This window comes from Vulpes lagopus, chromosome 6 (genome assembly GCF_018345385.1).
Source record: "Vulpes lagopus strain Blue_001 chromosome 6, ASM1834538v1, whole genome shotgun sequence".
In the NCBI taxonomy this organism is placed as follows: Eukaryota; Metazoa; Chordata; class Mammalia; order Carnivora; family Canidae; genus Vulpes; species Vulpes lagopus.
The window spans coordinates 78,403,248-78,429,528 of NC_054829.1; the positions used below are offsets into that span (position 1 = coordinate 78,403,248).

Consider the following 26,281-nt stretch of genomic DNA (forward strand, 5'->3'; position numbering starts at 1 on the left):
TATATGTATATATTGTGAAATGATCACTTAGTAACTTTCAAATATACAATATTGTTAACCATAGTCACCATGCTGTCCATTATTACATCCCCAGACTTATATATGGGAGTTTACATAGTTTGACTACTTTTATCCATTTCCTGCCTGGCAACTAGCAGTTTTTTCTATGAACATTTATTGTTCAACCAGCTCTAGCGGTTGAGTGTTTTTCGAACCCTTTGTGATTGTGCCACCTTCTTTGTTCTTAGTGGCCCCCAGTAGTGGAGGGTGTGCTGAGACTTGTCAGTGTCCCGAAGGGAAGGACCTCAGCCATCATGGAAGATGCTGGCTGATTGAAACTGGAGCCTCAAGTAACAGCTTTTACAACATGCAAATATACCTCTTCCAAGAGAACACTGGGAGATGGTATTTCTGTGTGCTCCCTCTGCACTGAGCCTGGGAGTGACAGCCAGCCGGTTAAGAACTGTTTCTTTGTTTAATACAGTCCCACTGAACCAGTGAACTCAAACCTCACTGACTTACCAGAGCCAGGCTGCCAAGGGTGTGCCAGACATGTGCATCAGATCTTTGCAGGAAGACACTAGTGACTGGGAGCAGGGCAGAGGTAGAGCACGGATATGGTGTCCACTGCCCAGGTCTCCAAAGAGGATCGTAGGCTGTGGGCCTCTATGTGTGTGTTAAATTAGAAACCTCACCCTTAGTTGGCAGTTTTTAAGATATACAAATAGGTCTCTTTCAGGGAAAGAGAAGGAGAATGGGCATTTCTGACTGCCGTTGTCTGGGGGACAGTGGGAATAACCACCACCTGTCCTTGTGAGTCCATTAAGAAATGTTTCTTTAGGGGTGCCTGAGTGGTTTCATCAGTTAAGTGTCTGCCTTTGGCTCTGGTCATGATCCCGGGACCCTGGGATTGAGCCCTACATGGGGCTCCCTGTTCAAGGGGAGCCTGTTTCTTCCTCTTCTCCCTGCTCCTGCTCTCTCTCACTATCTCTCATAAATGAATGAATGAATGAATGAATGAATGAATGAATGAAGTGTTTCTTTACTTTCTATAGTCTACAGGTTTTGTGGATGCAAGCCCCTTTGGCTTTCAGAGCTAGGGACCCATCCCTCCATGGACTCTTAAAAGTTGGGGCATCTCATGTTGACTCTAAACCCTTCATTCCTCAGGGAGAAGCTGGGAGTTTCTTCCTGTTTATGGCCCTGGGGGTGGGGGTGGGCATGGCAAGAGTGTCCCAGCCTTCCTTACCTGTTTCCATATAGGTTTTGTTCTCATTTGCCCCATGTGTAGGAGTCCCTCAACCTGTTAACTACTTTCTGAATTTCTTGCAGAGGGAAGTGTTCTATGTGTAGTTGTAGATTTGTTGTATCTGTGGTAGGAAGTAAGCTCAGGGGCCTCCCATATCACCGTCTTGGGCTGGAACACCATTTTTTCCTCTCTCTAAATAGGAAGTTCACCAATTATTTTGGTCAGTTAATTAGCTTTCGGTGAATCAGAAGAAAAAGTATATCGTGGGTATTTTGGTCTATTTAGCTGTTGCTAAGATTCACCAAAGGCTGCAAGGCAGAGTTTTAATTAAAGAAATAAATGGGCAGGAGTCTGCCTGCTTAGCTTAAGAGCATTTATGAAATTGGGATCCCCTTGCATTAATTGAATAAAATACATGGCATCTATATTAAGCAACACTCTTTAATGTAGTCCCCAGAGTGCTGACATAAGCTTTGCAAATGCATGCTCTTTGGTAGTGTTCAATATTCTTCACTTTTCCCTTCTTGTTTTTACAAAATGACTGTGCTCAGCTTTGGGAGAGAAAGATGAGAAAGATAAAGACAATACCCTAAGGAAAGCATGATCAAGTATGGGAGGTTGACATCTGAACCAGGAATAAGACTTGTGCTAGTAAGAACCAGGAATCGTGTGACTACCAATATGCTGTTGTAAGGGCCGAGGGCCCACTGTTCCAAGATGGCCGCTTTGGCATAAAGATTATTTTGAGTTAAAAAGCACTCAAAACCCAGAAGATTCAGGAAAAGCTCTTTACCTTCCCCACCACTGCCTAAAAAGAATTTATATGGAGAAGGAAGAGAGCTATCAGCATAGCTCTCATGATATAATTTGGGTATGGTAGACAGGGAGGGGTCTACAAGGTCTGTTTGATCAAAGTCTTCTGTATGTCCGATTGTTTCTGAATGGCCCAGCAAACATTTGTTTACCTAACATTCTCTTTCATCCTCCTGAGGATTGCATGCCTTTCCTTTGAAGTCTCAGGCCCCTAACCCCTCCTCCTTAGTTTAGAATGACATATATGGATTCACCATACATATACTATTAAATCTGATTTTCTCTTGTTAATCTGTCTCATGTCAGTTTGATTCTGAGGCCAGCTAGAAGGACCTTGAGGTGTCAGGAAATTCTTGCTCCCCAACACCGTAATAACAGTAGGCACAAGGTGCAAGTTGCTCATGTTCTTTTAATTCCTGGTTCACATGTCAACCTCCCATACTTGATCATGCTTTCCTTTTTTTTTTTTTTTTTTTTTGATCATGCTTTCCTTAAAGCATGGTCTTAATCTTTTTCATCTTCTATCCCCCAGAGAGAACAGAGGAGACTGATTCTGTCTGGGGCGAGAGAGTATGAGAAAAGATCCGCAGAGAAAACTACATCATCAGTCTATTGAAAGGTTAATTGCAATTCACCAGGGCAGAAGATGGGAGAGGGCACTTCAAGTCAAGGAAACAGCAGGTTCAAAGGCATGCTGTATTTGGAGAAGTCCAATGCATTTGGTATTCCTGCAGTATAAAGCCCAAAGTGGTAAATTATGGGAATGATTCTGGAGACATGCGGGTGAACCATGTCATGAAGTGCTTTATGTGCTACACTAAGGAGTTTAGAGTTGACAGTATTGGTATTGGAGAACTATTAGAAGTTTTTAAGTAGAGGAATAATGTGGTCAATTTGCATCTTATAAAAATCAGTCCCTTACCTGTGCAGCAGGTAAATGGGGAGAAAAAGTAGAGCTGGTTGGGCAGCTGCTGCACTAATCTACATCATGAGTGATATTTAAGGTCTAAGGGGTCATGAGGATGGTTAAGTTGGGATTGATTTGACAGAGAGTTAGGAAGTAAAAATCACCATGTCTTGGATGGGTTGTGGTGATAGGAAAGTAAACGTCCAAGATTTTCAGCGTGAGTGTCTTGGTAAATCGTGTGACGACCAAGTGAGGCAGGGAATACACAAAAAAGATGAGGCAGTGGGTAGGATGTGGGGCTAGAGGTAGACAATAAATGCAATTTGGGACAGGAGGAATATGATGCCATAATTTGCATTAAGTAAATATGGGCTGAACTTGGAAGTGGATAATGAGTAGTATTTGGGAAATGAGGAGGATGAGATACCAATGAAACACCAAAGAGAGATATCCCCTAGGCAGTTAGATTTGTGTGGTTGGAGTTCAGAGTAAAGGCCATAGCTGTACACATAAATTTCGGACTCACCAGCATGGCTGAGTTAAAGCTATGGATAAGTTTGCCAAGAGTGAGAAGAGAAAGGGCAAAGGGTGCAGTTTTGGGAAGCTCCAATATTCCTGACATCAACCGAGAGAGGCTGAAAGAAAATGATCAAAGAAATTGGAGGAGTAGAGGAATGTGTTGCCAGTGTTCCATCCACCTATCCACCCACTGGCCCACCTACCTACAGATTCACCCATTGAATTGGCAGAAATTCATTGACTGAGAACTTATGATATGACTCTGTTAGGTACTACAGGAATCACAGATATGGAAAAGATGTGATTCTTACTCGTAAATGTTCAGCTTATTAAAAAGAAAAAAAGCAAGAGAAAGAGAAGAGGAAAAGGAGGGTGAGGGAAAGGGGGAGATTGATTGTATTTGACTTAACTCATTTCAATTTTCATCCCTTATCACAGTACTCCTACTGTATTAACTAGAGGATTTTTTTTTTAAGATTTTATTTATTTATTCGTGAGAGACCCAGAGAGAAAGAGAGGCAGAGACACAAGCAGAGGGAGAAGCAGGCTCCATGCAGGGAGCCTGACATGGGACTCCATCCTGGGTCCCCAGGATTAGGCCCTGGGCAGAAGGCGGCGCTAAACCGCTGAGCCACCCGGGCTTCCCTCCTAGAGGATTTTTGATATTTACATCATAATTCAAGAGAAGTCTACTTCAAAAATTGTTTTTGATTTGAAAAGTCAGAAAATTTTATATGATATGAAAGTAGAGATGCTGGACCACTTTTTATATCATTGAAAAAAGTAGTAGTGTTTGTTGTCTGAAATTATTTTTCTTAAGATTTTATTTATTTATGAGAGACTGAGAGAATGAGTGGGGGGGCGGTTCAGAGGGAGAAGAAGACTTCCTACTGAGCATGGAGCTCTATGTGGGACTCAGTCCCGGAACCCTGGTATCATGACCCGAGTGGAAGGCAAATGCCTAACTGACTGAGGCACCTGGGCACGCTGTTGTCTGAAATTTAAATAGGGGACAGGATAGAATAGAATAAGAGTAGAATAGAACAGAACAAAAATTGATGTTTTAATTGTTTTAGGTAAAATTTTTATTGGAGTCAGGTTGATTAGACTTTACAGTCATCTAAGAACACTTTTAATGCCAACACTTTTTAATGCTTAAGCTGCTCTGTTACGCTTTTTCAGAAATATACTTAGCCATCCACTGGAAAACCATTCTCCTAAAATGTAGTATTACATGGGGAAATTATTCACAGAACTTCTTTGAAATCTTCTCCGTATATGCCCTGTAATGGAGTTAGTCTTCCTTGAAGGATCTTAGACTTCAAACCAGAGCTCCTGCTATGAAAGCAGCTTCCATAGAATGATAGAGCCTCATTAAAGTCACTGAAATAGTGTAGGCATTTCTCAAACCGGCACCGAATTGAAATTTCATGAGATTGTTTTAAAGATGCAAATGCCTATACTTACAGAAATAGAGCATTGTAAAGGAAAAAAATACTTTGACAATGTGGTCACCCAGTATATCATTTTCCCTCTGTGCCACTTAGCAACTAATAGGCTCATTATCCATTTGGTCATTAAACATTTCTAATGACAGCAGTTCTGAAGTTTGCCATGGCATCTAAGATATAGTGGGTGACAAAGGGACTTTCTTGTAGAATTCTTAGCCCATCAGTCTTTCAACTTGCTTGTCCTCTTTGCTTCCTTGTTTTATATAATTCAATAATGATCTTTATTCACATTGAGCAAGGTTATCACATTGACTTTGTGACCAAATACAATGAAATAAAGTATGTTGTGTGCTTGTGAGACATTAATTCATCTTTTCCTAGTTTTCAATTCCACAATGATAGGCTTTGATTTCCTTTTTATTAGGGAGGTATAATAGGAAGAGCTAGGGATTTTAGCAATCTTGTAAAGTCTAATATAAACATATTGGTATTATCATAGGTATATCTAAACATGTGTTAAGTATGTTGCTTCCCCAAATCACCTTGGAAAGCTTTGTGTTGACAGTGTAATTTAGCTGGTTTTTGAAATATTACTACTTGATTTTCTTTTACATGCTGTTTTATTTGTTTGTGTTAAATGTGTCTTACAGAATGGGCAAATATGTACCCTCCCTTTATATTTGCTTACCTTATTTGTTTTTTGGTTTTTGAAAAGGAAATATTTTCTCAGTGGTTTTGAAAATGTTTGGGGGCAAATTTTCTTACTGAGACTTGTGCTAGTAAGAATTGTTTACAAGGCAATATAAAAAAGAAATCATTTTAAAAATTGGAGCTCTAGGGCAGCCCAGGTGGCGCAGCGGTTTAGTGCCGCCTGCAGCCCGGGGTGTGATCCTCGAGACCCTGGATAGAGTCCCACGTCAGGCTCCCTGCATGGAGCCTCTCCCTGCAGAGAGCCCGTGTCTCTGCCTCTCTTTCACTCTCTGTGAATAAATAAATAAATAAATCTTTAAAAAAAAATTGGAGCTCTAGCTCTGTTTTTCATATAGTAATAAATACTGTTAAATAGACATAAAGCTCTGCAGTGTATCCAGAAATAAGAATAAAAATATTTATCAACCAGTAAGGCAAGTTACTGCCCAATCCAAATGGGTACTGGCTTTAGCTCAGGAACAAGGGTACTGGAAGCCTCCTGGTGGAGGTTTAAACCTTTAGGTGCTGGTTTATGGATGAGATAGGATGCTAGAGTAATAAGGCTGAGGCTTCAAGGAGCACTAGAAGGCTTATGACAGCAGTGTATATCACCCATGTATCAGTAGTTTAATATTTAACTATCAGTACCACTGGACCAGGACATCCCAGCTTATCTTAGCGGAACATCAAAAACTGTATGTTGCATTTCTATTGGAGGTTGGCAGAAATGGAAACCTTCACTGGTGTAAAATCACATTTGGTTCTTCGAAGCTGCTGGTCTCTGAGTATTTGATAGAAGGGATAGAAAAGGCAAAGGAGGAGACTCAGTATGGTCCCTGCCATTGTGGATCTTGTCCACTGGATGGACAGAAGGTGGCCTGAAATGTGGGATCATCCACATGGGTTAAGAATCAGGTATTTGTCTTATTCACATTGTATCCCCAACACCTAGAACTGTTTGAGACTCAATAATGAATGATTGTAGGTGAATGACTAATTGTTTCATAATGGAGGTTTTATTATTATTCAGATATGATGAGACCAAGAGATTAGGAGACAGTTGCCATTGAGAAGCATGTGTTAAAAAAAAAAAAAAAAAAAAAAGAAGCATGTGTTACTCATAGTTCCCAAGAGAAGGAGGCATTGCAGGCTCTTCAGGGGCCACACCAGGAAGCATTAGAGTTGGTCAAAAGGCAGAGGGAATGAGGGGAAAATGTAAGCAAGAGCCTTTATTGTGCTTTCTGTGGAAAGGAACAAGTGAGGCCTGGTAAGCAGTTTAGGGTTGGCTAGTTTGAGTAACTTCAGTGGGCTTTGGCATAGGGACTGTCTACAGTTAGTGGTGTGAGTTATAGAGGAGGTGATGGGTGTGTGGACAAGGGACTGGCTAATTAGCATATGAAAAATACTCTTCCAGGCTAGTCATTTACTATCTCTAGGAATTCCTAGCCCTGGGAGGGCAGTCTCTTCAGGATTTGCAGGACCCCAGATGTCAAAGTTTCAGAAATACAGAAAATAAAAAGGCATGATTAATACACTGTCCACCCTTGGGAATTGATACAAATATTCCCTTTATTCTTTAAAAAAAAAATTTTTTTTTACTGGAGTTCAGTTTGCCAACGTATAGCATAACACCCAGTGCTCATCCCACCAAGTGCCCCCCTCAGTGATCTCCTTTATTCTTAAAGGTCTGATGTAGACAAGCAGAGATGTCTTCTTTCTCTTTGCTTCCACATTCCTTTTTACACCTGTGGGTACTTGTATCATGGTACTTAATGGTAATAATTACAGCTAAGATTTATTAAGCCCTTGTTAATGTACTTAGCACTGTCCTAAGAATTTTACACTTTACATGTATCAAACCCAATTAGGGTCCACAGTACCCCATGCATGATGTACAGTTTATATTCTCATTTTATACATGAGAAAGTAGGAGTCTTGAGAAATTACATAAATTAGTCAAGGCCACATAGAACTGCAATGTGATGCTCTTACTGCCTCTATTATACTTTGTCTCCCATTAATTGTATTCCAGTTACTTGTGTGTCTGTTGATGCAGCTAGTTTGAGCAGCTCACAGTGTTGGACGATTCTTCTCACCTGTGTATGTCCAGTCTCTATTAGAGAGTAGGCACCATCTAAAGCTTTGTAAGTAAATCTTCTGTCACTGTTCTCTGTAATTTGAGCAGCCTGATAAACAGCCCTTTGTCTAATGATGAAGGAGGAGCTGTCCTGATGGAAGGAGCCCTGTTTTATGGCTTCCTGGTCTTTATTTGACATTCTCTGAGAATGGAACTTGGGAAGAAAGAAATGTATGACTCTGCAAATGGTTACTTCTGTTTCCTGGCATTTGTGCCTTACTTAATCTGGGTCCCACAGATGCTTGCTTTGCAAGATATGGCCTTTGAAAGAAGTATGTGAGATGTGTGCCCTGTCCTTGGAAAAACTAAGTGGATGTGCAGAACTTATTCCAACCCAGAAATGTTAACAGGAGAGACAGAGTTACTACATTTGTCATACGGTGGCTTTCCTGATTGTCCCCTCTGCTTTATCTTTCATCTTCCAGCTTGCCACCAATCCTGTTTCAGGTGTGCAGGGAAGAGCCCACATAACTGCACAGCCTGCTGGCCTTCCCAAGTGCTGTTGGATGGACAGTGTCTTTCCCAGTGCCCAGATAGATACTTTAACCAGGAAGGCAGTTGCACAGGTGAGTATGTAACATGCTGGGGCATGTTCCCTATGCCATTGTTTTGTCTTTGTAATGCAGCCAGGCTCTGTAATTTAAAATGTTGTCATACCAGGGGACTAGGGTTGGACTATAAATCCTTGTCTTTAATTTGTTAGGTATAGAGTGAGAGGAACAAGTGAAGTTCTGTTCTTCTAATAGCGAAGTATGGATGAAGTGAAAAATTGGAGTCAGCTTTACCTTTTGCATACAGGGAGGGATGGATTTCATGGTGTTCATCAGGGAGACAAGCTACTAAAGGCAGGTTCTAATGCATCTGTGTAGGACTAGGCATGTGGCAATAACTCTATAGTTCTCAGCCCCACTTCCCCTTGCTACAGCCTAAGAGAGCAAAAAAGAGAGGGTGATATTTATTTTCTTCTTTGATGTGTTGGTCCAATGTGTTTTTAACAACACCTTTCTATAGTTCAGCGACAGAGATTCTAGAAATTACTAGTTGAGATTAGTTTAGAATTTTATTGGGATTGACAAAATACTAAAAATTTAAGCACCTTATTGTAGCACTGTGCTTTTTTGTATCTATAGGAAAAGATAAGACAAAACACATTCTGTCATGATAGCTATTTTATTTCTAAAAATAGACTGTTGAGGCTCACTTAGAGGAAGAATCCAATTGTTATAAAATTGTATGGCACGTGTTTCTGGAGTCAGGAAACATGTCATAAGTGCACAAAATATTTTATAAATAAATTAATACTTGTTAGGTCCATCTAAGCCTCAAACTCCAAAGAGGAAATCTAATGTAAATACAAATCTAGATGACTGAAGATCAGTATTATATTTCTTCTAGAATTTTCTTTTTCCAAGTACCTTTTTAATCTCTCTGGGCCCTTGATTTGTTGCTTTACTTTAGATTCTCTCTCAGGATCAGTAGGACTGTTTCTGGTTTCTTTGTCATCAGGTTTGTCCTTGCAGACTGTTATCTGCCCTGGTGTGCCCTGACCCTAGCCAAGTTGGTTGTCTCGTGTGTGAAATTGCCGGGAGTCAAGAGTGAGCAGTTCTCACTCTCCTCTGTCTCCACCTCTGCGAGCCTGCCACCAGCAGATGGATGGTGCCCTGAGTTGGCAGGGCACCAGGCCACTGGAAATCTGACAGGGAGGAAGAACTGGGAGGTGGAAATCACCCTGAGAACTCGAGTATCCTTTGGGCCAGCATTTTCCCCATTTGGGCCTCAGGAATGGAGGAGGGGTTATAGCTGATACTAGCCTTCTAATCAGAAGTGTATTTTCTTGTTTGCTTGCTTGCTCGCTTTATTTATTTATTTGTGTGTGTGTGTGTTTTACATAACACCTTATCTTTTCTTGGCCTTATGCCAGAAGAAGTCGAAAGCGGTTGACTGTACTTGAAATCTGTGCCTTTGCTTTCCACCAGCTCTGTGCCAGAAGGGAGTTCTTTGTCATCAGTTCCAGCAAGCTCTGCCCAGCTCAGGCCCCTCCCCTCCCCTCCTCTCCTCTTGGAATCAGACAGGCTTAGACCTCATCCTTGGCAGAGAAATTCTGAGATCTCCTTCCATGCACTTGCTCCTGCTGCCTGCCTTGGCAGTGCAAATGTGGCTGCACCCTTGTTTTACTCCTCTAGTCCTGATCTTCATTGCCTGCACCTCCTGGGACTGACTTGTTGTTTTCAGGGCAGTACCTGTTAGTAAATTGGTGCTTTGTCTGGGGGGAAAACCTAGCTTTGACTTCAAACCTGGCTCCTGATAACCTCCAGGAAGAGGACTTTCTGTTCTTTGTATTTTAATTAAGTGTTGCTGCTAACACAAGGCATCCAAATTGTGGCCTGATGGGAGAGATTGGCTGGCATCTGATTCTAGTGAGAAGTATTGATGTGCCTTGCTATGTATGGTTCCCCTTTTCCTGCCCAGAATTTCTTTTTTTTTTTTTAAGGTTTTATTTATTTATTCATGAGAGGCACACAGAGAGGGAGAGGCAGAGACACAGGCAGAGGGAGAAGCAGGCTCCATGCAGGAAGCCCGACGTGGGACTCAATCCCAGGTCTCCAGGATCACGCCCTGGGCTGAAGGTGGCGCTAAACCGCTGAGCCACCCGGGCTGCCCCTGCTTTGTGACCTTGATTTTCCTTATATACATTGGGAAGGTCATGCTGGGCCCTCTGGAATGTGTAGCCAATCACTCTAATTTTTATGGTTCTAGATTACAGGTACTGTTCATGGATGGTATTGTCACTGACACCAGAAATGTCATCTTTTGGTTGGGCCTAAGGGTAGGTCAGGCTTGCTCAGGAATCTTCAAAAGATGATGAGTGTTTGAGGTCTACTCTTAATGTAATTTGTGGAGAACGTTAACACTTCATATATTCACATGCTGAGGTGCTAATTCCAGTCCTGTTTCTTGTTTCTCTCCCTAGAATGCCACCCCACCTGCAGACAGTGCCACGGCCCATCGGAATCTGACTGTATCTCTTGTCACCCTCATGTCACTCTTGCTGGTGGAAGCTGCAGGAGCAGCTGTAAAGAAGAGCAGTTCCTCAACCTGGTGGGGTACTGTGCTGGTGAGTAGGATCTCCTTCATAGTTTTAGAAATCACTAGCCAAAGGGTGGGGTTCTTCATGCCAGCTTTAAGAAGGCTCTCTTGTATTTGTCCTTTGTCATCAGATTGAGAGCTCTTTTTTGGGAGGCATTTGTCTCATGTCTGGGAAGTTTACTGCTTCCTATAAGATATTTAGTAAATATTTATAGATTCAAATGGAATCTTCTAATCACACTCTTGAAATTCCTGAGAAAATTTAGAACCTCATATTAATGAAGACTGAAGTAACAATAATAGTACCTTATATGCATGTGGTATACTTCAGCTTCAGATAGCAACAACGTTGCTTCAATCACTCTGAAGACTCTTTCCCTCTTGTCTATATTATCTTTTGCCTCTTGCTGTGGAGAACCTTTGCCATTGGCCCTAGGCACAAAAATTTAGAGACTAACTGTATCTCAGGAGATGGGATTTTTCCTCCTCATTTTAGAACTGAGATTTCAAAGAGGTGTATATTAAGAAAGTAGCCTGGAATTTGGATAATAATGTAAAAGCCATATAGGGTTTGTGTTCATCCATCCCTTCATACAAATAGCTTTGAGTGTCTGTTCATGGCCAGATGCTTAGAGTATAAAAAATAAAGAAAGAAAAAAAAAGTGAATGAAACAATGACCTTGCCTTCAAAGAACTTATAGTCTAGAGAGAAGAATTTACAGACTAGTGGGTTATTACATAATTCTTGACCCATTTCTCCATATTGTAGGAGAAACTTTTTTTAAAAAGATTTTATTTAGTTATTCATGAGAAACTCAGAGAGAGAGAAAGGCAGAGAGAGATACAGGCAGAGAGAGATACAGGCAGAGGGAGAAGCAGGCTCCCTGCAAGGAGCCTGATGTGGGACTCGATCCAGGACCCCAGGATCATGTCCCGAGCTGAAGGCAGACACCCTACTGCTGAGCCATCCAGGTGTCCCCATATTGTAGGAGAAACCTGAAGAGATTTACCTGCAGTAGCTTTTGCCACAGCTCTGAAGGCCTTGACTGGGAGGCATTCTGAGATGCCAGTGGGAAAGGTGAAAAGGCTAGGATCTGGTCAGTTGCATGCTGGAGAAGTTGATCTGTCTGTAGGGGCTTATCTTTGGGCAGGGACAAGGTGTGGTCAGTTGTCTAGATCATAGTACGAATCAAGCACATTCAGTCTGGGACTCAGTTGTCCACTTTGGTGGGTGGAGACACAGCAATTCAGTGATAGTCCTCCAAATGTGGCTGGTAGTGCCATGGTCCTGGGTGATCCATTTCTTTTTGAATATGACCTTAGTTAATGACTAGACATTGGGGTCAAAGGACTATACCCTAGGAAGGCTGGATTGTCAGGAGCAGGGCTGTAGCCAAAAAAGTCTAGGATTCAGGGTAAAACCCAATTGTAAAGACTGCAGACATTTTAGGGGCAATGAAAAGTAGAAGCACAGGAGAGGCCAGGCTTGAGACTAATGAGATACCTCATTAGTGTATGAACCTCTTGCTGGTACTGCCACTTGTAGTCAGGACTGACTTGGGAAGTGGGCAAATGGGAGGCATTAGTGCCTATCCTTGAAGAGGAATCTCGGGATAGTAGGGCCTGACTTTTATTATAGTTTGTAAGCATGAGTTCAGCAACTGCTTCTTACATTATGATATGAAGGAGCAGCTACCCTGATATCTAAGTGTTTTAAATATATTTGCAGGTATTTACATGGAACCCTCAAGGTACTGAATTGTAATCTGAGGAGACACAGAGATCTTTCACGCTATGTAAGGAGATGAACCCAAACACAACTGCAGTTAATAAACAGTACAAAGCAACTTATGGATGATAGCACCTACAGGCAGTATGGGTTGTAGGAGTCCAGAGAAGGGAGAAGTAAAAGATATGAAAGGCATTGTGGAGAAGGTGAAACCTAAGATTCTGCCTGAAGAGTAACTAGGATTTAGTTAGAGGGTGGATAGATAGGCTTTCTGTGTGTGGCTCCCCAGGAGACAGGCCAGACGGTGGAATATGTGGGCCATTCATGGCCAGTGAGTGGTCCAACCTGGCTGAAGAGCATAGGTTGTGATAAGACATATTAGATGTAATGGTTGGAAAATTTAAGTTGGAACCAGGGTATAGAGAGCCCAAAGTTCTAGGTGAAAAAACTAGAAAGTTTGAAAACTGAATCTTGTGGGCAATGGAGCTATGAGAGTTTGGGAGAGGGCTGTGACTTCACCTAGTGTGTGGTATGGGCAGGAAATCTGCAAGCTGTGGAAGACGGACCAGAGCAAGGAGAGATTATAGTCAGAGAGAGGAGTTAGAAGGGTCAACCTTCATGTGGCTTTTCTATTTCCAACCTATTCTGTATGTGCACCCTAAAAATTTTATGCTGGGGCATACTTTATAAGTAAATGTTTATATAAGGAGATTGGGAAAGTTTAATTTTTAATGAATGCTGTTCTTCCAATGTCCAGAGCCCTCTTTGATAGTAAATTAGGTGATTAGGAGTTGCATTAATTTTTTAAGGCTAATAGGGGACTCTTAGAATAAAGAATCATGGGACTAGGCTAAATGACTTTGGAAATCCTCAGCCCTAGAAGAGTTCCTTCTAAAATAGGCTGAAAGGGACAAACCTTGGCTGTACTGGGAATTAGGTATATTAAGTAAAGGTTTGAAGTAAGGTTACCATTGTCTGGTGCTTGGAAATCCTTTTTAATAGCGACTTATAGGTGTATAAGTATTTGTTATAGGAAAATTTGACCAATAATTTCAGTTGTTGGTTTGGGCAAAGAACTGCACTGACCCCAAAGTTTACTTTTCCGATAAATATATGCCCCCTCCACACTCTTCCCACTTCTCTCTGTAGCATTGTAATGAATTCATTCATTTACAGCTTCATCAAACATTTATTAAATACACACACTCCATGCCAGGTATTGTGCTGGGCTCTGCCGATGCCCACATGAATAAGATACAGTGCTTGTATTTAGGAAAAATACCATGTAGTGAAAGAAGAACATATGTATTGAATACAGTGCTGTGGATAAGAGATGAACCTATGGGACAGGACCCTAACCCTCACTGGGTGTGTGCAGCAGGGTGGGTAATGAAGGCTTTTTTGGAGCATATCATTACTGAGATGATTTTGAACGATAAGTAAAAAGTAGAAGGGTTTGAAGATTTGGAGGGGAGAGCATTCCAAATAATGGGCCAAAGAGTATTATCTGTTTGGGCATCAACAAAGAATTAAACAGAATGGCAGCTCTGAGTATAGGAGTGGTAGTACCTGAAGCAGAAGGAAACAGAGCCAGGTCATGAAGGCCACCTTGCACATTCTGTTTTAAGGAGAATATACTTTGTCATCAAGGCTATGGGGATCTCTGGAGGTTTTTATGGAGGGAAGTGTCGTGGTTGCATTTCCGTGAAGAGAAAGATCCATAGAAGATTGTGTAGAAGAGGACAAGACTGGGGCAGAGGGACCTGAAGAAATAGTTGTAAGAATTCAGGTGAGAGATGAAGCCTTTCATGAGAAAATTGCTGAAGGGAAGGAGGAATGGCTTCACTAAGAATTAATTCTTTGTTAGGTCAACCTGTGTGAGATCACTGTTTTGTGTGCGTGTATGATCAAATAGTGGCAATTTGATATGGTTCAGCCTAATAGAAGCAACAGAAGTTGGCAATGTCTCATCCTGGGGACTAAGGGAAAGGGAGTTTGGGGGATGATATCAAGATTTCTAGGCAAATTAAAAAAAAAAAAAAGATTTCTAGGCAAATAAATTTGAGGAGTGGGAGTACTATTTACTAAGGGCCAGAATAGGAAGATTATGTGCTTGGACTGGACAAATTGAATTTGGGGTGGTCACTGGACATCTATGGGTACATCATGGACCCCAAGAGGGGGTTGAGGGTTTAAATGAACACAGGTTTCTTCCTGTAGCCACTAGAAACCTAGCTGCTATTTTCATTTTACCCTGAACCTAAATTCCTGGAACATTTTTTAACTCAAGTGTTGCTTTAGTTAGGTCATAGTTGACCTCTTGGAACATTTCAATGACTTTTATCTAAACTCAGGAAGGTGTTAGGAGGAGTGCTATGATGATAGACAAAGCAGAACATGTTTTGCCATATGCGGTGTCATCAGTGGAATACATGTTCCTCAGCCTTGGGAAATTCTAGCCCCTGTATCCTCTATCACTGGTAAGCTTTATGGGGTGGTAGGATTTACTCACAGGATTTACTCTCTAGCTGAGCTATACCTAATCAGAGACCTCTTAATTGCACTTAGCTGTTTAAGAAAGAAAATTACATCTAATCTATCACACAGACAAGAGTAAACACATCCTGGGAACTGGTCCAAAAACCTCAATGTGTTATCACATATGGAGATATTATATGTGTGGGGTTTTTTCCTCTGAGTCTATCAAAGCAAATAGGCTTTGGGAGATTTAGGCCAAGGCCGAAGGTTTTCAACAAAGATAAATGGACTGAGGTGAGAGGCAAGAATGGTTGAATAGTATCTGGCATGGTTAAGTGCTATGGAAGGCAAAGCTTTTTCTTTATAGATTTTTGTTGTTTATATTTTGCCCACGCCTAAACAACATTCTCCTCAAGTTCCAAAGCCTGAAGTGCTTTCTCCTTTGTCTTTCTCAGCCAAAACCTCTCCCCTGTTCATAGAAGAGGGTGAAAATTAAAAAGAAGACATGAGGGGAAATATCCAAATGCAGATGGCATTAAAAAATGTGTTGGGTTTTGTGGAATACCTAATGGGACGGTTGTACTTTTGAGTTATGTAGAAAAAGAGATGATAATACTGAGAATAATAAGAAGGGAAGACTGGAAAATTGTAAACAGCTGATTCATTAGGGTTATAGAATTCTAAAGGGTTAAATTTTGTTTGTTTATGCAGTAATTTTTTAAATGCTGCATTTGTTTATAGATCTACACCAGAATGTAAGCAAAAGAAAACAAGTGTTAGTGAAACAATATTATTCTGAGCATTTTCATATTGTATTCCATTGGACTCAATTTTTAAGCAATGGTTAATAGGTATCGGATGTGAAAAAGATTCTGGCTAAAAACATTTGGGAAACTCTTGGTTAAATGAAGTTAAGCACCTTTCTTTACTGCAGAATTTCTTAGAACCTTAAGCAAACAGATGGGCATTGTGAATCTCTAAGATGAAGGAGGCTGAGTATCGTTGCTCAAACATTTCATTGTAGACCCTTTCCCTTTATTTGTTATAGCCTCTCAGAGCTAACCAGTGGTTTGCAGAACAATCTTCGGGAAGCCCTGCAATGATTTTAATATATTTGACAATTTATTGGCACTCCCTAAAGGTAAAATAAAATAACCAATACTCAGATTATGGATTTCCTTCCATTCATCCCTTCCTTTTTTATTCCTTCCTTCTTCCTTCCATCCTCTGGGCAAGCAAAGGGTCACTAAGGAGGCTCAGGTTTGCTACTCTCTTGCTTGTTGAGAGCACTGAAGAGTAATCAGTACTTATCTTCCAGTGTTGGGTCTGAGAAGTGTTTGTTCTCTGAACCTGAGTGGAAGCCATTTGTTGACTAATTAGAAAACCTGTTAACATTTTTCTTCCAAATCATAAGAGGAAAACTTTAAGTCCTTTCCATGATTTTCCCCATTTATTGTCATAATTTCTGAAAGATGGGGCCCTAAAAAATGGTGGAGAAGTTGAAATGCCCAAATTAAAAGAGCAACAAATGTTCATTTTGGAATAAGCTGATGCAACTGCAACATCAAGCTATGAAAACCCCAGTTCAAGTTGAACGTATTACGGAGCTGGAAAGGAGCCTCATGTCAGCTAGCGTACCAGCTCTCTGCCTCCACACACAGTGACTTGAAGCCAGAGGTGAGAGCCAGTTCTTGTTTTACAGCAGCTTCTGCATGTGGGGCAGGTGCATTGGCACTGCTCTACATCTTGCTGTAGCTGCTCCTGCGGCTGCAAGCTGAAAGGAAGGTAAGAGGTATACACTCCTATAGACGTGTAGCAGTTACTACCTTATTTTGATCATCAAAATCCTGCTCATCCATTCCCCATGGCCTGGCTTAGATCCCTTCCCTTCTAGGACCAGCTTCTTCTTGGCATCTCCCACATTGTAATTCCTAGTGTGCTGATTGTTTCTACCAATTACCTAGTATTTGGCATTGACTAGACCATATTCCCTGTGAGTGATCTTTTTGTGGGATCTAATAATAGGTGACTGTTCAGCGGGTTTAGTATGTGACAGGTGCTGTGCTAATTGCTTTGAATGCATTTTGCCACTTATTTTTTTAACTTAAATTCAATTTATCAATATATAGTATATCATTGGTTTCAAAGGTTTAGTGATTTATCAGTTACATGATTTATCAACATATAACATTCAGTGCTCATCTCATCCCCTACCCTCCTTAATGCCCATCCCCCACCTCCCATCCAGCAACCCTCAGTTTGTTTCCTATCATTAAGAGTCTCTTATGGTTTGTGATTTCATCTTTTATTTTTACCTCCCTTCCCCTATGATCCTCTGTTTTGTTTCTTAAATTCCACATGTGAGTGAAATCATGTGGTAATTGTCTGTCTTGATTGAGTTATTTTACTTAGCATAATACCGTCTAATTCCATCCACATGGTTGCAAATGGCAAGATTTCATTTTTTTATTTTGCCATTTAATATTAACAGTGATCCTCCAAAAGAGGATCACCATGGATTTCTACTCAGCTCACCAGAAGTTGAGTAGGAGATCCAAGGTTTCAGCTGGGACTGGGTCTGTTTCTCATGTTATTGTTAGTAAGAATACTGGTGTGCTTGTGGAGTTTTATACTTTTCAAAACATTTTCTCATTTATCTTTTCATGTGATCATCCCAAGATCCTTTCCTGTAGAGATGGGAATTCTTTTTTATTTTTTTTGGTCTTGTTTTTTTTATTATTAGAGTTCAATTTGCCAACATATAGCATAACACCCAATGCTCATCCCATCAAGTGCCCCCCTCAGTGCCCGTCACCCAGTCACCCCCACCTTCCGCCCACCTCCCTTTCCACCACCCCTTGTTCGTTTCCCAGAGTTAGGAGTCTCTCATGTTCTGTCTCCCTCTCTGATATTTCCCACTCATTTTTTCTCCTTTCCCCTTTATTCCCCTTCACTATTTTTTATATTCCCCAAATGAATGAGACCATATGTTTGTCCTTCTAGAGATGGGAATTCTTAATATGTGGGAATTCTCAGTGCACTGACTGACTAGCACATAGATGGTAATCAAAAAATGCTGAGTAAATGAGTGACTCGAATTTGACATCCTAATGATGACTAAACTCCCCTTCTAATGCTTTGCATGGTAATTAAGGATCTTTCTTGTTAGTGTGATCCATTTATGGCTTATCTCTTTTTTGTTCACCTCCCACCTCATTCCGTCTGGTCCAATTCTTCTATCTATATTTTTTCAATTTTCTAGTGTCTTTTTTTTTTTTTTTCTTTAAACACTTGCTACTTTATTTTCCTTATCTTCTTTTTTGGCAATGTACTTTCTTATTCCTCATCTTGTCACCCTATCTCCTATTGCTTGAACTGTGAATTGTATATCCAATCTCTCTACAGAACTTTCAGTGATTGTCTCTTCCTTGTTCTCCCAATTTGTGTTTTATTTAAGAGACTACATTGTCTAACAAAGGTTGATTGAATATTCCATGGTGTTTCTTTACCTTCCAGAAAAAAAGGACATGACCTCTGCTTAAATTGTGCCTTCCTAAACTGAAAAGAACTTATATATTCATGTGGCTTTTACTGAAGGATATATTACCTTACAGAAAGACCTTACTTCCAAGTTTTCAACGTGGCAGGGCTTCCAGTGCAGTCAGGATTGCTGTTGTCTTCATAAGAACCACAAGTCCTGCTTAAATTAAGTTCACAACTGAATTTAGACCCATGGGTCATTCTCTCAGTACTAAAGATGGCAAGATTGCTATGGCTGTACTTACTTACATTTCTTACATGCATGTAAATTGTAAATGTCTGTGGTTTACATCCTCTAGGCAAAAATAGTGACTTAGACATAGGCATGATGACCAGTACCAGTGTCTGTTCCAACTGGGCCTACTGCAGATAATTAATAATGGCCAATACTTATTGAGCATTTACTGTGTGCCAGCTCCTCACATATATTATCTCATTTAATCCTGGCTACTAGCCTTGGATGATTAGTAGTATCTCTTATAGCCCAGGAGAACTGAGATGAGAGATATTAACCAACTTACTCATTGTTTCATAGCTAACAAGTAGTAGAGCCAGGCACGGAAGCAGTGTCTCTTCAGAGGGCACATGGCTGAGCATGTGTCACTGGCTTCCATCTCCTGATTTAGGTCCAGTAAGACCTTCTCTGCTGCTTGGCAGTCATATTATTTACAGCTCTCTTCAGGCTTCGTCATCTGGTCCACTGTGCCTTTCCTTACATGCTGTCCATACCTCCCCTTGACTCAAATCTCACTCAGATCAGTTTACATCTCTGCTTTCTTCCTCATTTGAAAGAATAGCATAATCTGAGAAAGAACAAAAAACCTTCCTCACCTTTTCTCCTCAAGTGGCTCTGCTTCTTCTCTTAAATACCTCTTTTTCTTCATTCCTTACTTTGGGAAAGGAGTCCCCACACCCTGGCTCCTCAGTCTGTGACCTGAGCTTGAGGGCACATCACCTTCAGGGGCTGGTTTTGCCAGTCAGTTATTTCCTCTTCTGTTACTGATTTCATCCTCCTTCTTCCCTGACCCCACCCAGCCCCTTTCATTGGGACGGTGACACCTCTTACAGCCTCAGACCAGTCCTTATTTCTGTTTTCTCCTTGGAGTCCATGTGGAGTACCTATGGGATTGTCATCTCCAGACTCTCTACCTGTCTACTTCCTAGACATCTAATCCGTAGGAACACCATACTCAAAAACCCCATCTTCATTCCCCTTAACCCACCAAGTCCTTTCCTTCCATCTTCTGAATTTCTTATTCACCTGCTCACTGCTGATTTTTCAGTTGGCATAATTGAAAACAGTTGAGTTAACCCTGTGCCTTCCCTGCCCTATTCCACAATCTGATCACTGCCACATCTCACAAAGTTCAAGTCCTTCTTATTCTCTTTGTTTGTTTGTTTTTTCCTTCTTATTTTCTTTGGATAAAATATTCTCTGGTCCTCTGAAGACACCTGTTACATTTTAGGTGTGGCTTTCCTCCTGTAGACCCTGTTGTGAACATCTCGAGGGAAGATGCTGAGTCTGACTCAAAGCTGTCTCCTGTGGAAACTTCATAGCGTCTCACACCCAACTGACATTCCCTATATGTTCATTGAAGTGAAATGTTTTCCTGTTTTGGAGGTAAAACCAACAGTAGAACGTAAACTGCTGGAAGGCAAGGTAGGAGGCATTGATATACACAGAGGAGTGGTGCTCATGACCCCTGGTTGGCAGCAAGAACTGGCACCAACTGAGCAGAGAGGTTTTGCTTGTACATCTGGCACTAGCTCTCGCTGCTGCAGAAAGAACACGTGGTTTGTAAGAGCTCCCTGGTGGGCTAAGACAAAGCAATCATAGGGGAAAGACAGGGCACTTCTTTCTCTTCTCCCTCTGTATGTTATTTTCTGGGTTTCTTCTGTCCTATCTCACAGGCAGTACCTCGTCAACTGTAAAAGTGGCATCAGAATTCAAATTCTATATGCAGTTTAAGAGCCTTGAACTCCGGTATGAAATCATTTCTTTTTTGCCTGATGAGGAACAGGCACAAGTGCTGATTATTTTAACTGCTTCCAAACTCATTTAATGTGGTTGCATTAAGAACCTAATCGACTGACAGGACATTATTAAAAACTCACTGTGTGTCTAAATTTGTCTTTATAGGTCATTATTTATCTGCTAAGGAGTCGCTGCCTCATAAAACCAACATCCAAAACCATTGCTTCCACAATACACATTTACTTTAATATCTTCAAGCTTTTTTGACTTTGCTCGAAAGACATGAAATAAGTCCTTTCACTGCCGTGTGCTCCCATCCATCATTATTGTTGGTAATCCTCACTGATCCTCGAAGCAGAGCCTCTGTGATTTGAAGAAAGCATCACACAGTGATGACCACATGTAATTTCCTTACAGCTGCAGGGTGACATATTAGAGGTCTTACAGCTGCTGAGTCAAAATATTATATTTAAATTTTTAGCATGTCTGCATGCTGTGAATATTTAGAAAACAAATGGAATCCCCTGCTGGCTTAAAAACGAGAAATGTATTTATTTCAGCCCAAGCTAATACTCCATTTCCAGTCTCCCTTGTAATGTGTTCATTAATTTGTTTGTTTAAAGTGCCAATTCACTGGGTTCGTTAGCAAGTGGGCACAAGTACAAACAACTTGAATTCCATCTGCCCTTCCCTCTACCACATGCTTATTATATACCAGTAATCTGAAAACAGACCATGCAAAAACATATCCTGAGTCTCTCTTCTTTCCTTGTTACCCTTAATGAGTCTTATATTTAAAGACTCTTCACTGTAATTGAAATGGTGACAAATAAGGATTTACTTAGTAGCAATGCTAGGACTCAGAGAGAAGGCCTCCAGAATAGGCGCTATTTTTAAGCAATTAATGGATACACACTCACCATTTAGACATATTTGAGGTTAGCCTCCTTGTTTGATTACAGACAGTAAGGTCAGATGCAAATGCCTTACCTTACAGATGGGGCTTTTAGGATGGGATGTTAATTCTTGTTAATCCAGCCTCTGCTGTTAGATTGGTGGGTTGGAAACTCAATTCCCCTATTATAGTAACTGCAGCCCTGGTTCAAATTAAGCAGTAACAGTATAAAATTCCTCTTGTGTATCATGTGAAATTGTTCCAAATGTCACCTGAAGGGGGGATGGGCATGGAAGGTGAGGTGAGGAGGATTATATAAAGGGGAATTCCTCTGTGCTTGGTTGGCCTCTCTGTGAATACTGCTGCCATATTAAGGGCACGATTTCTGACAGTTGTGCTCCTACAGCATGGGTCCAGCAAATATTGGAATTAGGATTTGTCAGGCAGTTGCCACCTACCAGGAAAAATGCAAGAGTTGCCTCCAAATCAGCTTAATTTTTAGAAAATACTCTTATGGATTTCACTACGCATGAAGTGACTGGTGTCAGAACATTCCCCCCGGGACACACAGTCATCCCCTGCAGTGCCTGAAGATGGGGTTCATACCACCTCTTAATTATGTTTAGAGTGTATAATTAAAAAATACATTTGGCCATGGGGATATTTCTCTTGTCATTATCTCAAATTCTACCGACAAGACAGTAGTAAATTGTCACACACATAGCCAAGTGGTGCCCTTTCTCTTGGTTTGAAGTGGATTATGTAAACCAGGAGGTGCAATCCACATGAGGAGCTTCCAAATTCCCTACAATTTCCTGGTATTTTGACTCCAATAGCCTTTTTTTTTTTCCTTTCATTCAACAAATGGGTGGGGGCTACCTACTAGCTACTCCTGATTTGGCCAAATCCTACATTGTATTAATTTTTAAAGGTATTTTGAAATATGTGAAAGGTCTTCCCAGGTCATGCCTGAAAGACAAATTACTGGTATGTTGGCCTTCCTTCTCAAGGGAAACCTAAGATCTTCATTTCCTGGTCTTGATAGCTTTTATATACTTATGTTATAATATACTTCATATGTCTAGTCTAGCACAAGCCTCATAAGAACAGTTCAGCATCAGGATATTATTAACAGAGATGGTCTTCTAGGCATAATGGAGGGAAGGAGGGGAAATAGTAGGGATCCCTGACCCCTCCCCAGCAAGGTTCTTTAGAGCTGCTGTATGTCAGAGTTTTCTTGGATTGTTGGTTCTTTGCTATGGTTCTCATGTCTTCTCTCATCACTAGTTACCTTCAATACCACAGTTTCTCATTTAAATCTGTAATAAAAACATAGAGACCTCTGTAAATAGACTGATGAAGAACACATACATATACAAGCCCATTCCCAATTGCCTTTAGGATACAACACGTGCTTCCTTTTAGGGTATTCTAAAATTGGTTCAGCCAGGTCCTGAGTGGCTCTTTTGTATGTTCTTCAAGATCCCACCATCTTGAACTTTTCTCAGTTACTTGAAGGCATCCTGTTTTGTATCCTGTGAAATTGGGCTGCTGGCTCTTTGCCTAAGCTTTCCCCCTTGTTGGGACCCTTTCCAAATCCTTTCTCCACCTTGCCCAGCTTTTCTTGCAGCTAATCCCCATTCAGGGTTCATGGCTCCACCTTCTCCAGAAGGCCCTCCCTGTCTCCTGGACTGAGTGGGGACCCCTGGGACAGACTTACACGGTGCCTTGGTACTTACCCCTTCGCATTTTACAAAATGTTCGTAATGCTCTTGTGGCAGTCCTGCATCTTATTATTCTCCACATTCTCTATTGGCCTGTGACACAGGTCTCAATTTGGAGAAAACCTTTTTTAAAGCAAGAAGCACAAGTCCACTTTACTGTTGGATTGTTGAATATTCCACTTGGCTGCCTCCAACCTGTTCCTTGGGAAGGGAGGGCAAGGGTAAAGTGAATGGTCTCTCTGCCTCTTCTTCCTCTCCAGATTGAAGGGTTTTTCTGGGCTGGGGTACAGGAATGGGGAGTGTAGGGGTTGTAGTGGTGGTGGAGAGTTTGGGTCTCTTAGCTCCAAGGCACATTCAAGTAGTTTTTTCTTCCATCTTTCATCTGTTCCCTCAGCCGTATAAATTTGGTATCTTTTAGATCTCATTCTGGTAACTTTCTCTGGGAGCACATGGTGGCTCATGCTTCCTGGTTCAATGGGGACAGTTATTTACAGTGCATGAGAAAAAACTCATTGGTTGATATCTCAAATTATTGTTTGGTAACACATATTTCATACTCAATTATAATTATATATCCAGGGTTATTTTTCTGACCATACTGAAAGCTATCTGACTATAGTAGACATATGAACATTTTTGTTGTTTGAAAGTTTTTTTTAATGCTCAGCCTCACTTATAGTAAAAGAAATATAAATGTAAACAACAATGTAATTGCAGTTTTCACCAACCAAATTAAGATTGTTTACTTTTCAGTTCCTTGGTGCAGGCAGAGTTATGAGGAAACAGTCTCATGAGTGACTCTTGGAAATGTAAACTGATACAAACTTCCTGGAATGGAATCTGTAATACCTATTAAGAATTTTACTTTTTTTTTTCATGCCTGTAGTGGCTAAAAGTATATGCTCTGGAATCAGTATGGATGTGACATGTGTGAGCAAATGACTTAACTGCTGAGTCTCCATTTCTTCATCTTTAATAGGGGATGATAACATCAGCTACTTCATCTTTGCAAACTGTGCATGAGATTATGCATTTATAATGATTAGTATAGTGTTTGATATATATTCTGAGCTCAATAAATATGAGCTATAATAATAATATGAATTGGGCTGTGTTGGTGGTGCAGTCAGTCAAGCGTCTGACTCTTGCTTTCAACTCAGGTCATCATCTCAGGCTCATGAGATTGAGCCCATGTTGGGCTCCATGCTCAGTACAAAGTCTGCATGGGTTTCTCTTTCCCTCTCCCTCAACTCCTGCACTCCCCTAAAATAAATAAAATCTTTACAAAAAAATACAAATTGCATTATTTTTTTAAATCTATTCATGAGAGATGCAGAGAGAGAGAGAGAGAGAGAGAGAGAGAGGCAGAGACACAGGCAGAGGGAGAAACAGGCTCCATACAGGGAGCCTGATGTAGGACTTGATCCCAGGACTCCAGGATCACGCATTGGGCCAAAGGCAGGTGCTAAACTGCTGAGCCACCCAAGGATCCCCTACGAATTGCATTCTTGACAGTGTCTTTTGGGAACTAATCTAAAATGCACAGAGGTCTTACCATGGCCTTAATTATAAAAGTGAACAAATTGACAGTAAATGTTTAAATACAGTTCACTCTAGAACAGCACAGGTTTGAACTGTTTGGGTCCACTTAAATTGTAGATTTTTAAAAAAATAAATATAGTACAGTACTATAAATATATTTTCTCTTCCTATGGTTTTCTTAACATATTCTCTAACTTACTTTATTGTAAAAATACAGTATATAATACATATCACTTATAGAATATTTGTTAATTGACTAGGTTATCAATAGGCTTCCAGTCAATAGTAGGCTAATTGTACTTAACTTTGGGGGAAGCCGAAAGTTATGCATAGATTTCTGACTGTGCAGGGGGTTAGCGCCCCAACCCTTGATTTTTCAAGGGTCAACTGTATATGAAAAATGGTAAATTTCTTGTTTATTTATTCAAGGCTGGGATATTATATAGTTCCTAAAGGGATGTTTACAAAGAGTTCCTAATGATGTATGGAAATGCTGATGGTATTGAGTCAAAAAAATATTATATGACATTTAATATCTCATCTATGTAAAAAGTTATGTATGTAAAATTATATAGAAAAAGAACTAAGAGAAAAATATCAATGTTAGTGGTCAGTTACTCTGGAAAGGCTACTTAGGATGGTTTTTATGTTTATTTATACTTTGTAAAAATGTTTTTCATATTTTCTTCCATGGCTCACTTTGTATTCAGAAATACAAAATCTCAAGGTTCTTATCTGGGCCACACTCAACCCCTCTTCTGGGCAGAAGATTTCAGTGGCCCCCAGACTTGAGCCTGAAGCTTGCTTACAGGTGGTACCCAGTGAGACTGGCCACTTGTAGCCTGTCCCACCTGGGTTCTGTAGTCTGCTCTAAGGAACCATACTTTTCTGATTATAAGTTAGAACACAGGTAGCAATCCTTAAGCCCTTTTTAGCTCTGATTTCTGGCTTCTTTCCCTGAACATCATTACTCATTTTGAGCTCTCCCAAAGAATTCTCTCCTATGAAGAGATTTTTGACTTCAAGCTCTCAAGACAGAGGTGTTACCTAGGTTTTAGGAATTTATTTTTCTTTTCTGATTGGTTTAAGAAAAGTCAGTCAACCTTCAGATTGTCTTAAGAGCAGGATTTCAGAGCATATTTAAGTGGTCTTCCATTGGGGCTTGTAAATGAGAGAGTTGGGAAGAGAGGTTGCATGAATGCATTAACATGGGATCACTTAGCTTGTTGTTTTGGAATGAATCTGCTCATAGGGTTGGGTGTTCAGTAAGACTTTTTAAACCATGGGTGAATGAATAAGGAATTAATACAGGTCATGAATAAAAAGAGGGAGTCCAACATCCAGACTTGGGTAGTTATAGTCTTGTTTGTAAGGTAAAACTTTAAACTTTCTTGCATTAATGTGATGCTTCGGGCAACCTGCAGTTGATTGTTTTATATCTTCAGGTGTCTTTTATTGATTTTCCGTGCTTCCAGGTACTCCATCATGCAGTGTGATAGTTGTGTCTGGCAATTGATGTGATGCCTTCTTAAGGCTTGAAGGAGG

At 40.7% G+C, this 26,281-nt stretch overlaps 1 protein-coding gene across 2 annotated transcripts in view; it reads left to right on the forward strand.

The window, feature by feature from the left end:
- Positions 1-26,281, forward strand: part of FRAS1 (Fraser extracellular matrix complex subunit 1) — a 429,868-nt gene that overhangs the window by 219,190 nt on the left and 184,397 nt on the right. For both annotated transcript variants that reach the window (XR_005988333.1, XM_041758154.1), the window contains exons 19-20: positions 8,192-8,332; positions 10,738-10,881. Coding sequence is in view for 1 of the 2 variants with exons in the window: in XM_041758154.1 (XP_041614088.1) it covers positions 8,192-8,332; positions 10,738-10,881 (285 nt within the window). In the remaining variant the exon portion in view is untranslated. The remainder of the gene's footprint in view (positions 1-8,191; positions 8,333-10,737; positions 10,882-26,281) is intronic.